Source organism: Pogona vitticeps, chromosome 1 (assembly GCF_051106095.1).
Source record: "Pogona vitticeps strain Pit_001003342236 chromosome 1, PviZW2.1, whole genome shotgun sequence".
In the NCBI taxonomy this organism is placed as follows: Eukaryota; Metazoa; Chordata; class Lepidosauria; order Squamata; family Agamidae; genus Pogona; species Pogona vitticeps.
In genome coordinates, this window is record NC_135783.1 from 216543210 (window position 1) to 216558991 (window position 15782).

The 15782-nt window shown below is 41.2% G+C and overlaps 1 protein-coding gene and 1 long non-coding RNA gene across 7 annotated transcripts in view; both read right to left on the minus strand.

Annotated features, from left to right (window-relative positions):
• Positions 1-15782, minus strand: part of LYPD6 (LY6/PLAUR domain containing 6) — a 68321-nt gene that overhangs the window by 13004 nt on the left and 39535 nt on the right. For all 6 annotated transcript variants that reach the window (XR_013536963.1, XR_012081945.2, XM_078376733.1 and 3 more), the window contains one exon: positions 4096-4285. Coding sequence is in view for 4 of the 6 variants with exons in the window: in XM_078376733.1 (XP_078232859.1) it covers positions 4096-4213 (118 nt within the window). In the remaining 2 variants the exon portion in view is untranslated. The remainder of the gene's footprint in view (positions 1-4095; positions 4286-15782) is intronic.
• On the minus strand, positions 933-3904 carry LOC144583265 (uncharacterized). Its single transcript, XR_013536965.1, has 2 exons — positions 2040-3904; positions 933-1986 (listed from the first exon to the last, which is right to left on the minus strand). It is a non-coding gene; the product is annotated as an uncharacterized LOC144583265 (long non-coding RNA).

The window sequence follows — 15782 nt, forward strand, 5'->3', positions numbered from 1 at the left end:
CTCTCCAACAGTGTGGAGAGACAGACCAAGATGACCTATAAATTTTGGGGCAGAAAAACCACAACAGCAATGGACAATTGAGGTTTCTACCCCGTTGGTACTTTCCACGAAGCAGAACTAGAAACACAAGAATCTCATGGAGGTGTGGGGGGGAAATGTAACAACCAACATAAAAAAAGCACAGGAAAGAAAGAAGCCACATTCCCAAACCAATATACCATGATTTTTCTGTATGATGATTTCTCTCCCTTGAGGATTAATTGTTTCTGAGGAAGAATGCAAGTACAATATAGAAAACAACTGCATTATGAAACTGAAAAGTTTACAAAACTAAGGCGGAGAATGCTGACATCTAGCTGAAAAAAAAATGAATACACTAGGACCCCCTATCTGCGGGATCAGTATCTGCGGATTCACTTATCCGCTGCTGGAAAATGTTAAATTAAAAAATCCAGAAATACATATTTAGATGTATTTTCATGGTGTATTCACTACAACTAGCTACTACAGGGAGCCAGAGACCATGCTATGTACAGTGTTCACTATTTCCATGTTTTTCAGCATCTGTTCAGGGGGGACTCAGAACTGATCCCCCTCATATACCATGATCCTACTGTATAGGATAGTGGTTAAAAAAATCTAAGTTGGAAATCTCTGGTTCAGTTTTCAGCTTGGCCTTACACTCCTTTGGTAGGTGCTAGATAATCTATTTCCCCCAACCTTCCCAATACAGGAACAATACTCTCATGGCTTACACAATGTATGAACATTACAAAGCAGTTGGCTTTCCTCACATGGGAAAAAAATAACTGGGCTACAATCCACGTTACACTGTGGATGCCCACTTACCCACAAGAGCCCTACTCTTACCTGATCTTCTGTAATCTATGCCAGATTCTCCGAACCATCCAGACCAGATTTTTGGGGTGGTGGGGCAGCACATCTCAAGAGAAATGGCTGAACCAGTAGTGTTCCCACAATGATAATACAGTAATAGCACGCTTCACTCTGGATATTTCTGTCATCCATACATGAATGCTGGTCAGCTCCTCTTCACCACTATTTATAGGAACAGCATCTAAAAACCGGTACTAGTTCTAAACATAATCAATGCTGCTAAGTGGAAATGTGAACAAGTACTCATTTTCCCTTTAGTAGTACTTTATTCACAGCACAAGACATATTTGTTGCTGAATTTTGCTATATATGCCTGTGAGTGTTTGGTTTTTAGGTTTCTGGGTTCAGTTCCTTGTTCTTGTTCCACTCTATCAGACACGGACTCTGAGTCAAGGTGAAAACCATCAACACTTATCGTGGGAACTTCAATAAAACTACGTACATGAAGTTTAATGTCTGTCTTTTCCTTACCCAATGGGGCAAGAAACAGGTTCCATCCTAGAACAACATGTTCTCATAACCAACATCCCATGGACCCTGTAGGTCAAACTGGTCCCCGTTTCTCAATGCTGGCCCTGGTGATACTGGCAACAGAGGCATGGTTGCTTCTCCTGGGTAGTCATCTCTTTTTGATCGCTCACCTGGCTCATAGAAGTCCCAGGTCCCAGAGACTCTCTTCTTTCGGTCACAAGTGGCACCCCTTCATCTGTCTTTCTCTCTCTCTCTCTTCTTTGTTTCTGCTGTCCTGGCTTTCCCTTCCCTCAGTCTAGGTCCCCACTCCTAGGCTTCCTTTTCTCCCCACTAAGAGGGTTTCTGAGGGACAACTGCTCTCTTCTTCCTCTCCGCTTCTTCTCTTGGGACCATCAGCCATTCCCATTTTTGTGTCCAAGGGTTCTCTCGCCAAATCCACTCGCGCGCCCTGGGGGAAGAATCTTCTCTTGCTCTGACTCTCACTTTCTCCCACTTCTACTAAACCCTTCCTTGGGACTCCGCTCCCTTTTATGGGTTCTTTCCCACCAATCTCCCTTTTTCTCCTCCTTTGGCAGTTCTGGCCCTCCTTCTTTCTCCTGATCATAGGGTGCTTCTTTCCTAGTAATCCTTCTAGGAGGCTCTCCCGGGATTGTCTCCCTGGATCCAGCCACCTTTGTTCCTTTATTTCTCTCCCCTTTCACCGCTGGGACAGACGGTGCTTGGGACAGAGGTGTCTCCATCTCACCTCCCTTCTCATAATGCAGGTGACACTGGTTGCTATTTCTAATCATCTAATTTTGATGCTATTTGTTCATTTACATACCGAGTTTAATCTTACATGAACAAGCCTTTGTCTTTTAGTTAAAAAATATATTAGAAACATTCTAAAACAAAAGCAAAGGCTCAACAACCAAATAACCAGAGCATATTACATATCCTACAAATATAGCAAAGGCGATTTTCATAAAAAAAATACTGGACCCAAACTGATACTATAAATTCACCAGGATATTTGCATGATGCCAGGAGTCTTGTTAGAGAGAGCTCATCCAGTGCTATTGTCACCTGAGGCACTGCTCACTGCCTTCATGATGCTATACCTCCTATGGACAGACTGGCTCAGAGGAGCGGAGAAGAGAGGGAGGGAGGGAGGGAGGGAGACAGAAGAGAGGGCTTCCGAGGAGCCTGGTACTTAAAAGAGTTTTCAAAGAACTGTAGTCACAGCTGTGGGACCTTTGGCACATGATCAAAGAAGTTAATAAGCCTGATAGACTATGGTTCAGAGCAGAAGGCACCGTCCATAAAGAGTACTATTCTAAAAGAAGTAAAAAGGAACTGCCCAGTGCCCAGACATTGTCTGTAACTCCATCTATTACCTCTCCTGGCCAACATGAATGAATCCTGTATCCCTCCTGCAAACAAGTCTCTCTCTTTTTCTTCCATTAAGTCTTTTTGTAAAAAAAAAAATGTGAACAAAGCTGCAAATCAGAGAAAAATAGAAAAACAATTTTTTAAAAAAAGGTAACTAGTTTCTTCCCAGCTCTACAAAGCTGTTTTATGTATTTTTAAAACCAGCACCATAGAGGAAAGCTTGCCTTAAATTTCTGAGTTTGAAGTCTTGTGCAATAGTTAAGGAGAAAGCCAGGAGGAAGTCAAAAGGGGAAGGTGGAAGCAATGATGACTTTTAGTAGAGAACAAGGATAGATTTTAGAAACCCTACTGCCCTCCCCACATATTCTGTCTGTTTTGTGCCGTCAAGTCGGAACCAACGTATAGTGACTCTAATAGGATTTTCAAGGTAAGTGAGATATTTACAGAGTGGTTTTACCAGTTCCACTCCCCCAGTGCGTTTCCGTGGCCGAGCGGGGATTCAAACCCTAGTCTCCAGAGCCCTAGTTCCTCACTCTATCTACTACTCCACATTGGGAATCCCCCCCCATATTAGAAACCCATTTTTCCTTTTTTGGAAGAACCAATTGGATTGTCATCCTCCCTTTACACCAGTGGACAAACGGATGTGTCAATAGGCACACTTTAAGCACCAAATATCCATGACTTTGTTTAAGGGTTTGCAACTATGGCAAGGCTGGGGGGGGGGCATATTTTTGCATCCAACACCCCCGCCAAGCTTGAAAATGGCGAAACAAACAAACAAAAGAAGCCCAACACACATACACGAGAAGTGCCTGCTCTGAAATGGGATGGCAAGGCATTCTCAAATTCTGTTTAAGTTTTTAACTGACTGATCGACCTTTGAAACTATAATTTAAATCTATATTAGGAATAACAGTAGCTCACTAAGAGTAGGTACACATAAGATTCATATTGTCGCTCAGTGAAATCTAGCCAGCCAGCTAGCTATTTAATCAACCAACTCTGGAGGCCCCAAAAGCAGAAAAAGCCCTTATAATAATAATAATATAATTTATTGTCATTGTAAGTATATACACAGTATACCCATACAACGAAATTTATCTGCAACAGGGAAGGTAGTCTTAAGGGCCACAAAAGCCATCTTGCCACTGCCCAGAGCCCATGCACTTTGTTCAACCAGGAAAAGCATAAAAAAGTCTCCCCGTTACACAGGATCTTCTCATTTTAGGAATCCATTTATTTTCTGCCAAAAGCTTAGTCTATTCAGGCCCTTTAACGCATCTACCCTTTGAATGTTACCCCACAAACAAGGGATGAGCCTCTTACTGCATCAAGCTGCACCACAATTCTTACTTGAAGGATGAAGATAGACAATATCTTTCACGGTAAAGTCTCGGGCTTCCACCTTCTTCAGGCAGTCCACTATCAAGCTAAGGAGCAAAACCCAGGCCAGCAAAGGCCAGGATTCCATGGCAGAGCGAGAGCCTCAAACATGCGGATATCTTGGGAGCACCTCCTTCTTGTATCTGGTTGAAAACGGCACCTAAAAGCACACACAGGGAAAAGAGAGAGATGTATCAAACCAAAAGCTCAGTTTGACAACTGCACACAAGTATGTGCTGCAAGATTTTCTGGAAAGAACCCAGTCGTTCGTTCCCAACAAGGACAACTAATTATGTTGGACTATGGGTCTTCTCTATATCCTATATTACTCCAAAGCAAGACTGCCAGAATAAAGGTAACTGTTATGTCCCCCCTCCTTTTTTCTTTTCTTTTAAAGAAACATTGAGGGGGAAAAACATGTTTCCCCAGATCCAATTTTTCACATCTCCAATTAAAGAAGCCAGGTGGAAGCTAGGTAGATAGATGGAAAAGCCTTTTGCTCCAAATCCTGAGCTACTACTCCGAAGGGTAGTACAGAAAGCCAGTACAGAAACTGATGAACCACTGGTCTGACTGAAGGGCAGTGTACAAGACAACATCCCATATGCACGTACATCACCAGGAAGATCCCTGTGTAGGTCGCTTTTCCAGGCTATAGGCACTGGAGAACTTTCACTGGCAATACCTGTACACACCTTGTTCAGAAAAACCTTAGATATAAAGCATACTGTACTTCCAAGCAAGGTAAACCAACACTTCCTCTTTTTTCTTTTTGCCATCTTCAGACTTCAACTGGAAGGATGAATTTTTACTTAATGGAGATGAAAACAAAATCACGGAGTTTCTGATCAAGAGAACTGCCCCTGTTCAGCCCACTGCAATTATAAGGGTTTTCAGAAGAAAAATTCCAGTCAGAACTCAAGGATGGAAACCAAATTCACAACTCCTGGGAAAGTGGCAAAGAGATGCAAGTCCAGAACACTTGGTAAAATTCCACATGACCTTTTATTTATTCACCAGGCACTGCAAATCCACCACAGCTACCGCCTTAAAAAAACCTGCTGATACGGTTTCCTCATTATTTGCCACTCGCCAACAAAAGCTAAGGAACAGGACAATTAAATGTCACATTCCTGTTAACAGAATACCATCTCAGCCACAACTAGTACACATCCAGTACTGTTTGATCACTTGATCACTTGATTATTTTTTGCCATCTTGAACTATATTATTACTGTTGTTTTTATTTTATTACATTGTTTTTTACAACAAATATATTCCCCCCCCCCATCTAGACCAAAGTCTACTCTGGGCAGCTAACAATAATAGGTAAAAGCATAATAATAGGTAAATAAATGAATGAATGAATGAATGAATGAATGAATGAATGAATGAATGAATGAATGAATGAATGAATTTGGAATTAAGCATATCAAGATGCTCAGTAAATTGTAAGGAGCACAAATCTCAATTTTTGGCATCAGGATTTCTTTCCCACTACTCAGTTTATGCCTCTTCCTTAAGCAATTTCCATCGTAGCAAATCCCATCAAGAGTTAAACAACACTGTTCTGAAGCAATGCAACCAGCCACACAGTTCATGTGGCAGTGGTTGTAGGAGAGAGTGTAGAACCATGGATAAATAACCAGTATGATGACATGTCAGGTTTTGAACCACAAACTAGTCCTTCATATTCTGATAACCACAATAATATCCCCTCCATCCCAATGAAAATTTATTGCAGCTAATTACTGGTAATCAAGTTGCACTAGGCTCCTTGAGGAAGCACCACACAAGTGATGAGCCCTTGTTGCGTCTACTTGCTAGTCAAAGCGTTTAAAAACATCAGGTTTGCCAAACAAGTGATGCCTGAAGTCAGAATGGAGTCAATACTGACTGACAGACTCTCCAGAGTAGGCAGTTTTAATTGATTTTCCAACAAGTTGCCACCTTCATTTGTACTTCCAAAATGAGGCAGGTGAAGAGTTCTCTAAATTATCCCAACCAAATTAAATACCGAAAGTGACAAGAGGAAGAAACCAAACAATGAAATCTAGGTTTAAGAATTGCAAAGAAAAAGAAGGACCTCATTAAAACATTGCCACAGAGGTTATTCAACAGTAAAAGTCCAGATCCTTGATTATTTAAGGGTATAGAGAGAGGTATACAATCACATAGGCCATGCAATCTGATAGTTTAACTGTTTGATTTGTTGAATGTTGTGTTAATCCAGCTTCCTAACAAATGTGCACTGTATTTTTGTCACAAATTTCCTGCTATGTGCCTACAAAAAAGAGCAACTAAACTGTGAAAGGTCTCTTCCATATGCTGTATGGTGCGTACATGAGTGTACCTTGTACCTTAAAAAAAAAATCAAGGGATGGGCGAGGTTACTTAATCATTCTAAGTTCCCTTCATTGCAAAACCAGAATAAATTTGCTACCACTATACGCACTGCTTGCAGCACTGTTTAGGGGATCCAAATTAATTTCATCTAATTTAACAATCCCTGCACACACATTTTAATCCTTTCAGCTCTCCTGCCATTTTAACCGACCATACAATTCTTAAATATGCATTCATGATTGTGGAATAATGCTAGGTTATAGATTTCCCTCAGTTTTCAAAATAATCTATTTATTGGTATTGCTGAAATAGACATAGCTATTCTCTAATACTGTATTCTTCACTAGGGCAAGTTAAGGTTCCAAATTGCATCCAACCTTTTATCATCTCTTAGAAATGGAGCTGAGGAAAACATACAGGATAGATGAGATAACATATCATGCAATGCTGTTATAATTATATCACACCTCAAATGCTGCATTTCAACAATAGCTCTCTTCAGACACACCCCTCTGGTTTCACACACTCAGCAAATGCACGAAAGCTGAATATAAATGCATTCAAAAGGCCCTCTGGCAAAGTCCTCCACTCCACCCCAAACCACTGGATGAGTTTTTTCTTCATATGGAAGCATCCTTTGCATCAGTCCTAGGAAGACAGCACAAGGAAGAATGTGGTGGCCAGTCTTCTTAGTGGGGTAAGGAAATATCAACATATTACTCCCACTCTGGCTGCCTTGCACTGGCTGCCCGTTCGGTTCTGCGTAGATTTCAAAGTCTTAATGCTTACGTATAAAGCCCTAAACAGTTTAGGGCCTCGTTACCTGACGGAACGCCATCTCCCATCTAGGTCTACCCGTACCACCCAATCTAGCCAGGAGGTGAAACTGAGGAGCCTAATGCCGAGGGAGGCCTGGAAGGAAAAAAACAAGAAACCGGGCCTTCTCGGCGGTGGCTCCTCATCTTTGGAATAGCCTCCCTCCTGAGATTCGCATGGCCCCTTCCCTGGGTATCTTCAAATGCCAGCTGAAAACCTGGCTGTTCAAGCAAACCTTTCTTCCATCCACTGTCTGATTTTGTTTTTTATGTTTTCTCCCATCTGGATCATTGTGGGTTTTTTAGTAATATATTGTTATGATTTTAAACTGTATTTGTTATATGATATGTTGTTACCTGCCCAGAGTAATCGGTATGACTAGATGGGTGGGCTATAAATGTAATACAGTAATACAGTAAGTAAGCAAGCAAGCAAGCAAGCAAGCAAGCAAGCAAGCAAGCAAGCAAGCAAAGACACAATCCTATACTCTCTTTACCCCGTTTGCTGAGGCATTGCTGAAGTGGGTGCTGAAGAGAACTAAAAAGACAGCTTGGACCCACACAGTGACTGCGAGCAGATGTTCCACACCCAGTCTGCCAAGGGAGATGTGGCTGTTCTGGTTGACAAGAGGATCGCCAGCAGTTTCTTCCCCTCTGTCCGTCAGTAATCACATTTGTCTCTCTCCCTCCTGAAGAACGGTTAATTGTAAATGCCGCCCCCCCCACTTAACCTTAGACACCTGCCCCCCTTCCCATCCCTTCTTTTGGGCCTGTCCAACTTACTGTAACGAGCTGGACAGACCCAAAAAGTCAGTTTTCCCAGAACAATCAGCACTGTTGGTGTCTCTTCCTAAGCGTATACATTTTGGTCTGTCCTCCGAAGAAGAAAAGGTGAAAGCTGACTGAAAGGAAGGGCTAATTCAGAGTTTGTTGGCTTGTTTCTTTAAAAAAAAAGTTAACAAAAAGCAAAAAAAAAAGCTTTACATCGAAAACATAATCAACCCAAATGCAAGAAACACAAATGTGAAAACACAACCGGAAACAAACTAAATTACAATTAGCAGAAACTGACCATACCCAAAAGCTGTGAAGATACGCACTATCATCACGAAAGTAGGCAATTGAGAAAGGCACAGATATGAAAAGATACAAAAGTAGCTACAGTATAAGCAGGCCACAGATACAATAACAGGAGGAAACATGCAGCTCCAGATTTCAAAACTGAATTCCCAAGCCAAGCAGAGAACTGTCTTTTCACACAACAAATAACATGAAGAAGCCGTATTGCTTTATTCAAACCAAGCCACCCAAGAACAACACTTCTCTGAAGGTGTGGTTATACGCCATAATATTCCTACATTTGCATCGGGTTTAGCACATTTGAAATTGAACTTAAAATTTCCACCTGGACAACACACAGCTAAGCATGCATTTTTTTTCAGTTCAAAAGAAGTTATTTTAAACAGTTGCAAGAGAGCTGTTTATTTTAACTCAATAGTGAATCTAATGTAATTTGGATTATTTTGGCCTGTATGAACATATGTGCCAGCGTAAATTGTGTCAGAGTTTGTTTGTTGTTGTTGTTGTTGTTGTTGTTGTTGTTGTTGTTGTTGTTTTGCCAAAATGAGTACCAGGTCCAATGGAGGGGGGAAATGAATTGTTTACTCCCCTCCCTGTTTTTTTGCCCAGGGGAGCATGCAAAAGGGTGGAGGAAGGGCAGATAATGCAGGTGGCCATGTAAAAAGCAGCTCTAGGAAGCAAAGTGGGGAAGCAGAAGGAAAAGGGAAGGTGGAAATTCAGGAGGCCTCGTGCAGGGAGGCATGCACATGTGTGTACATGCACACACCGGTGGGGAGGAGGAAGAACTGAAGAATATGCAGGAGAGGGGAGGGTAGTTATACCAACCATCCCAAGCCTGTCTCCGTACGTGTTGCCGCTGCCGGTGGCTGATGGGCACTGGTTGGCTTGCAGGCACCTCCAATCCCAGCCCCTTGCCCTAATTTCCTTATCCACTCAACCCACCACCGCAGCTGCATAAGGCATCAAGGCAAGGTCTCCCTTCGGCCAGCCCAGCAAAAAAGGTAGCAGTTCACTCCTTCCCAGCTGACCAGTCCTTCTTGATGCTTGAGCTCAGATACAGTCCTTGGTTGTGGTGATGATGTCATCATAGGAGACGACCATGAGGGTACACACACCAGAACAAAAACCATGTAACTTCAACTCAGTTTTAAAACCCAAAGCAGTTCCCAATTTAATTCATCAGTGTAACCGCGCCCTGAGTAGATTAAAAGACACAACGGGTGTGATCACATGGCGAAATCGATTGCAATTTGGGCGGCTGGTGGAACAGTCTGGTGCAATCTATTGTCTGTTCTAAGATATCTCTCAGATGGTGTATATGTGCTGCAATGGTGTCTATATCTCAAAGCGCACAAGAAAAACACATAAAACCAGCCATGTTGGGCACCCAGTCCCCCTTTACAGCTGTGTTGTAAAAAGCTCCCTGAGTGCATAAGCCACAAACCTGGAGATAAAAGGCAGATCAAAAGAGCAAGCTGGAGAATTCTTCAGGGAGACAAGAGGAGCAGTGAATACATAGAAACTGCCACAGGGCAGAGCTATTCTAATATACATACTGTATTCATATCACCACCAACACCGAAAGACTAAGTAGACAAATCATTTGGGTCTTAGTCACAGCTGCTATCATAGTGAAAGCACATTTACATTCTTAACTACAGAAGGTTATTCATTTGCAATTCATATTGGGAAGATCACCCCTTTTATGAAGTAAACAAAGCAAAGAAGGGGTAGAGAAGAATGTAACAAGGGTTATGAGGAAGGCATACAGTACAGAGCTTTAAAAAAAGAAAAAAGAAACACCAAAAGGAATCCAAGATAAAACAAAACAATCCTAGCAAAACAAAACTAAGTGTATACTTAGCGCTTCACTAAATATTCACTGAAACTATGTTGTATCCAATGTACACTGGCCAGGAAACAATTGGTGCAGATCACTTATCCTGTCTTAAACATGCTGCTTCCCTTTCCATGCCAATTCGAAGTCACCCACTAATTGGAATAGTAAAGCTCCAAATCAAGAATCAAGGCAGGAAAGCTCCAAATCAAGAATGAAGGCACTTCTGGAGAAGAGAACAATAAAAGAAGAGGAAGAATATAGATGGAGGAAGAAGATTATAGCAAGAGATCCCATCTACAGTGGTGGGGAACACAGTTCTATTGTATTTTGATTTGTGTATTTTATGTTTATGTTTTAGATAAATAAAAACTTAAAAAATTTGGAATAGTAAAACCTCAAGCAGCGATTTAAAAACAAACTCAGCTCAACTAACTGATTGAAGAAACAATTCTTTGAATGCTTACAAAAAAAATTATAAAGAAAAAGAAAAAAAAGAACAACAACCTATTCCTTGCCAGTCCTGCTCCTATTGAAATAAAGAGTACCCGTGTGGTCAAAACAAAATAAAATGCAAATGGAAAAATAGGCCATTCTAAAAAAAATTCCATTCAGCCTTTTAAGACAAAATAATGAGGGTGCTTTTGAGGGCCTCCAGAGTTATTTTGATTTATGGCACACGACTTATATACCAAGTCAAATAATCTCAAACATGCTGTCCAAATTTCGTAAAAAATCCACCCAACTGTTTAGGAGAAGGGCCCTAGAGGACCCCAAAGTAAGATTCATGTATATAAAATAATTTTATTTTTCAAGTCAGACAATCCCAAACCTACCCTCCAAATTTGGCAAAAGACAAACTGACAGAAACTTACTTTGATATACATAGATTGTTTCAATATTGTAGGCTGCCTTTCAGGTATGGGCTTCTCTTAAGATGACTTCCATGATAAAAACCAAAACAATTAATGCCAAACTAATGAATGTTGCTGATGATAACAGAAACCCATCCCATGCCCTAAATATTAAAGCAACAAAAACACAATTGGAATTAAAACCATCAGGACTCTCTTAAAATGAATAACTAAAGGAAAGACCAAAAGGCACACACAGGTCTTGAGGAAATTCCTAAAGCCCTATATAGTGATGCAGCTTGTGGGACTTCAGAGATAGCACTGCATCCCAGAAAAACGGAGCCATGACAAAAAAAACCTTCTCTCCTTCATACCTTCCAAATTGGCCATGTGATGGAGTGAGCTCCCGTCGCTTTGTCCCTGCTCCTCGCCAACCTAGCAGTTCGAAAGCATGTAAATGCGAGTAGATAAATAGGTACCATCTTGGTGGGAAGGTAAACAGCGTTCCGGGTCTAAGTCGCGCTGGCCACGTGACAACGGAAACTGTCTTCGGACAAACGCTGTCTCTACGGCTTGGAAACGGGGATCAGCATCGCCCCCTAGAGTCGAACACGACTGACTAAAAATGTCAAGGGGAACCTTTACCTTTTAAAGGCAGACAGGTGAGAAGAGTCTTTGTTGCCACTCTTGAAAGCAACTTGTCCCAAGCAGACCTAGAGAGCATAGCCAAAGATGAGGAATGCTGGGAGGAGCAGTTCATTAACAACTGGAGGGGTGCATTTCCCCACATCTGGTTGAATGATTAAAGCTAAGAATTTAAATTGGGCTAAGAAACGAGTGCAATCAAAGTACAACTGTTAGAATGTAGTATCACAGGAAGTGACCATCTGGCTCTAACCATTCCTTAGGTGGCCACTTCAGGACCATCTGAAGTTTTTGAACCCTAGTTAAAGAGAGCCCACATGAAAGTTCATTATGTGACAGTAAACCCTTTAAGTTTAACATACAAGGATCCTGCCTTCCCCTAGATTGTTAACCTCTCAGGATGGGCCTCTTTTGCTTTTATCTTCTTCACCTCTAGTAGTTACCAAAGCACTTCAGAATAATAAACTATTATAACAAATGCAAGCATAGGTGATATATTTACAGGCCATTAATAAAAAAAAAATTAGTCTTTTTAATTTAAAACCCCAATTAAAAATGGGTTTCCTGCATCACCCTGCTTCCCTGGTCAAGCAGAAACACGTCTGTTTTAAACAAGAGCCAAATGGAGAGGAGGTGTGCTTGCATAGCCTGGGCCCCTTTGTTTGAAAGACTGGGGTGTAAAATCCAACCCACAGCTGCCTCAGCCACAACTTTAATGTTTTTAAGTTTTAATGTTGTACGCCGCCCAGAAGCCACTAGTAATGGTGCGGCTAAAAAATATTGTAAATAAATAAACAAACAAACAAACAAACTTTAAAACCATCACCTTACTGCTTCCTGACCTCCTCCAAGATGGACGTGCCTGGCGAAATTCATCTTGTCAAGAACTTTACATCTAAGAACCACCTCCTGGCAAACCCCATCTTGTCATGAACATTTGGACTTTTAGTACTTGCTTTGAGGAAGTGTGATTTGCCCCATGAAAGTTCACACCCTACATGATTTTTTAAAAATGTTATTAGCAGACTATAAAGAATGCCCATTCTTGCATTTGTATTTTGCAATGGCCACATGGCTCCCCCCTTTTATTAATATAACAAATAATAAATAATGTTATAATAATGACAAATAATAAATAATGTTATAATAATGACAAATAACCCTCTGTGTCAGAAATTGGACAAGGCTAAAGAAGGTGTAAGCCAACTGTGACCAGAGAGTTCCAAGAACGATTGAAGATGGGATGTCAACTCACAGAAGAGACGTGGAGGTCCTGTCTTTTCATGTAATATGTAAAATAACCCTAAAGAAACAGAACTCCTACTGTCAACATAATGCACTGTCAAGGATGATAGGTGGTCATAGATTTATGTAAGGTGGTCATAGATTTATGTAAGGTGGTCATAGATTTATGTAGTCTGTTCATGACAACAAGACAGAATGTTCTGTCCCAATGTATTTGAACAGAATAAACTGCATCACCCTTGTTACACCATGTTATAAGCAGAATGCCAATGCAGCATACCTCTCGTGTTCTTGTTCTGCTTAAAGCACAATGCAAAGAGTGTGTTTTGTGCAAAGCAAATCCCAATTATGCTCACAAGTAGCCCATATGTGGGCAGAATGATTCAAAGATTCTGCGGTTTTAAGAGCAAAACTACTCCCTGCAATGATATTTAGCTCACATAACCCTACATCCAAGTTTTCTTGGTGCTCTGGCAGAGAAAGTTGGCTAGATCGAAATTCTCTCAACCTTACCCAGCCTGCAGCAGCAACACATCTTCCAAAACGTCCCTCCATCCGATGGGGCTGCTCTTCTCTGGCCTTGTGCTCTGAAACAGAGCTCCCAAAGTCACCCAGCAAATTCACCAAGCAGCAACACCATTGTTCATTTGTCAGATCTGATTAAGATGGCGACATGTTGTCGTTGCTATCACCAGCCCAAAGGACAATAGGAGGCTGGGGATAATAAAGTGTAGCAGAGACTTGTCCATGTGGCTGCATTAGCAACAGCAGTAATGAAACTTTTAATCCTCTTGAACGTTGGGCAGGATTTACTGAGTGTCTCATGGCATTCTGTCTGCCCCATCTCCCACACACTGCCCCTGGATTTGTTATACTCAAATGGCCCTTTGCTATTCTTTAAGTCCACAGCTAGCCAAATGGAGGACAACTCGCAGAGACAGGAAACGCTCCAGTTCAAGGACTGGGTAGTTCTCAGTGGTTGCAGTAAAATCCTCAACTCAGAGAAGTACTTACACTTCATTTATACCTATTATTTATATCTAGTTTTGGCACTTTGCAAATATGCTACAATTGCACTGATGCATTTAAGCAGAATGTTGTGTGTGGATTACTCTGCAGATGTCTTGGGCTGTTTAATAAACATTTCCTAGAGGTTTCACTGCTAGGTTATCAAAGCAGCAGAGCCAAAGATAAGTGTTCCATCACAAAATATTTTATTTGTAGTACTCAACAAATATGCATTTCAAATCCCACTGGGGGAGGAAGCCAATGTCAAGGAGAAACACAGTGGATAGTAAAAATGGTTGTTGTTGTTGTTGTTTAGTCGTTAAGTCGTGTCCGACTATTTGTGACCCCATGGACCAGAGCACGCCAGGCCCTACTGTCTTCCACTGCCTCCCAGTTAAGCACTTCCAAAAAAAATAGTTGGATGTGCTGAGGTAATTCTTACCAAGATGGCCCTTTGCCCGGCAAACAAAAAACAGACAGTTCAATTTGATGACTATGTACTGTATTTAGATTAAACGAGAGCAAAACAGCTTTTTTTTTGCCTCTGAACCACAGTTCAGGTTCAAGAAAGGGTAGTTAAGGTTTAATATTTAAATACCTTCGTTTCAATTGTCACATACTAGCAAGTCACAACTGACTTATAGTGACCCTAATAGAGTTGTCCCCCTTCATGGATTGCTGCCTTGTCGTGGCGAAGGGGCTTGAGTAATTCAGAGAACTGCATTACTCATTATAGGGTTGTCAAGAGTTTGTGAGGTATTTAAGGAGTGGTTTTACCATTCCCAACCACCACCCCTGAGCTTCCATAGTTGAGTGGGCATTCAAACCAAGATCTCCAGAATCCTACTTTAACCTCTCTGGTACACCACAATGCATTTTTGTTTGTTTGTTTGTTTGTTTCTTTGTTGCTCAAATACACTCTTATGGCTCTCTAATTTAGACACTCTTATTGCACATCAGGGATTAGAGAGAACAGCAGAAGCAGCTGATGAGATGGCTAACCCCTCCCTCCCTGCAGGCTATACTCATTCTGCCCATGGGCTAGCAATTCCCCATTCCTGAATATGCATCATTTAGGTACATGCAACCTATAATGAAATAAACTTTCAAATTCAACTCTTAAACTGCTCTTAAATTATCATATGTATACTTTAACGTATATATTTCATGAAACTCTTCAGACAACTAGTTGGAAGATCCTTGGAAACTGCAGTCTAATTCATAAATATACTTTTTGATTTATAGGAATATGCAGTCGTATGATAATACGGTGCTGTGCAATATTCTTTAGGCAGTCAAGGGATAATTACTACATCCGTAAATGCTTGAAAATAAACCATATGGTTTACTCGAACACATAAGAGATGCTTGGCATATACTGTACATGTTTTCCCCTCTCTAAGGCTCAGCTGGATTCCCAGTGTGGTGTTGTGGCTAGAGTAATAAACTAGGACTTGGCAAATAGTGCCAATAGCAGCTTTACCCAAAAGCCAAACTCATCTGCAGAGTTAGCAAAGTATTCATTCAAAAATTGAGTTGTTTCCGTCAATACAGTATATGTACCACCGAAATTTTATTTTTAATTATTTGGGGTGGATTGGTGAAGGCTGCCAAAACCACCTGAGAAATTTATTTATTTATTTATTTATTTATTTATTTATTGGACTTATATACCGCCCCACAGCGCTACAAGCACTCTCCGGGCGGTTTACAATTTTTAATTATACAGGCTACACATTGCCCCCCAGCAAGCTGGGTACTCATTTTACCGACCTCGGAAGGTATGGCACCAGAAATGGCACCGCACAGATTTCCATGCAGAACAGC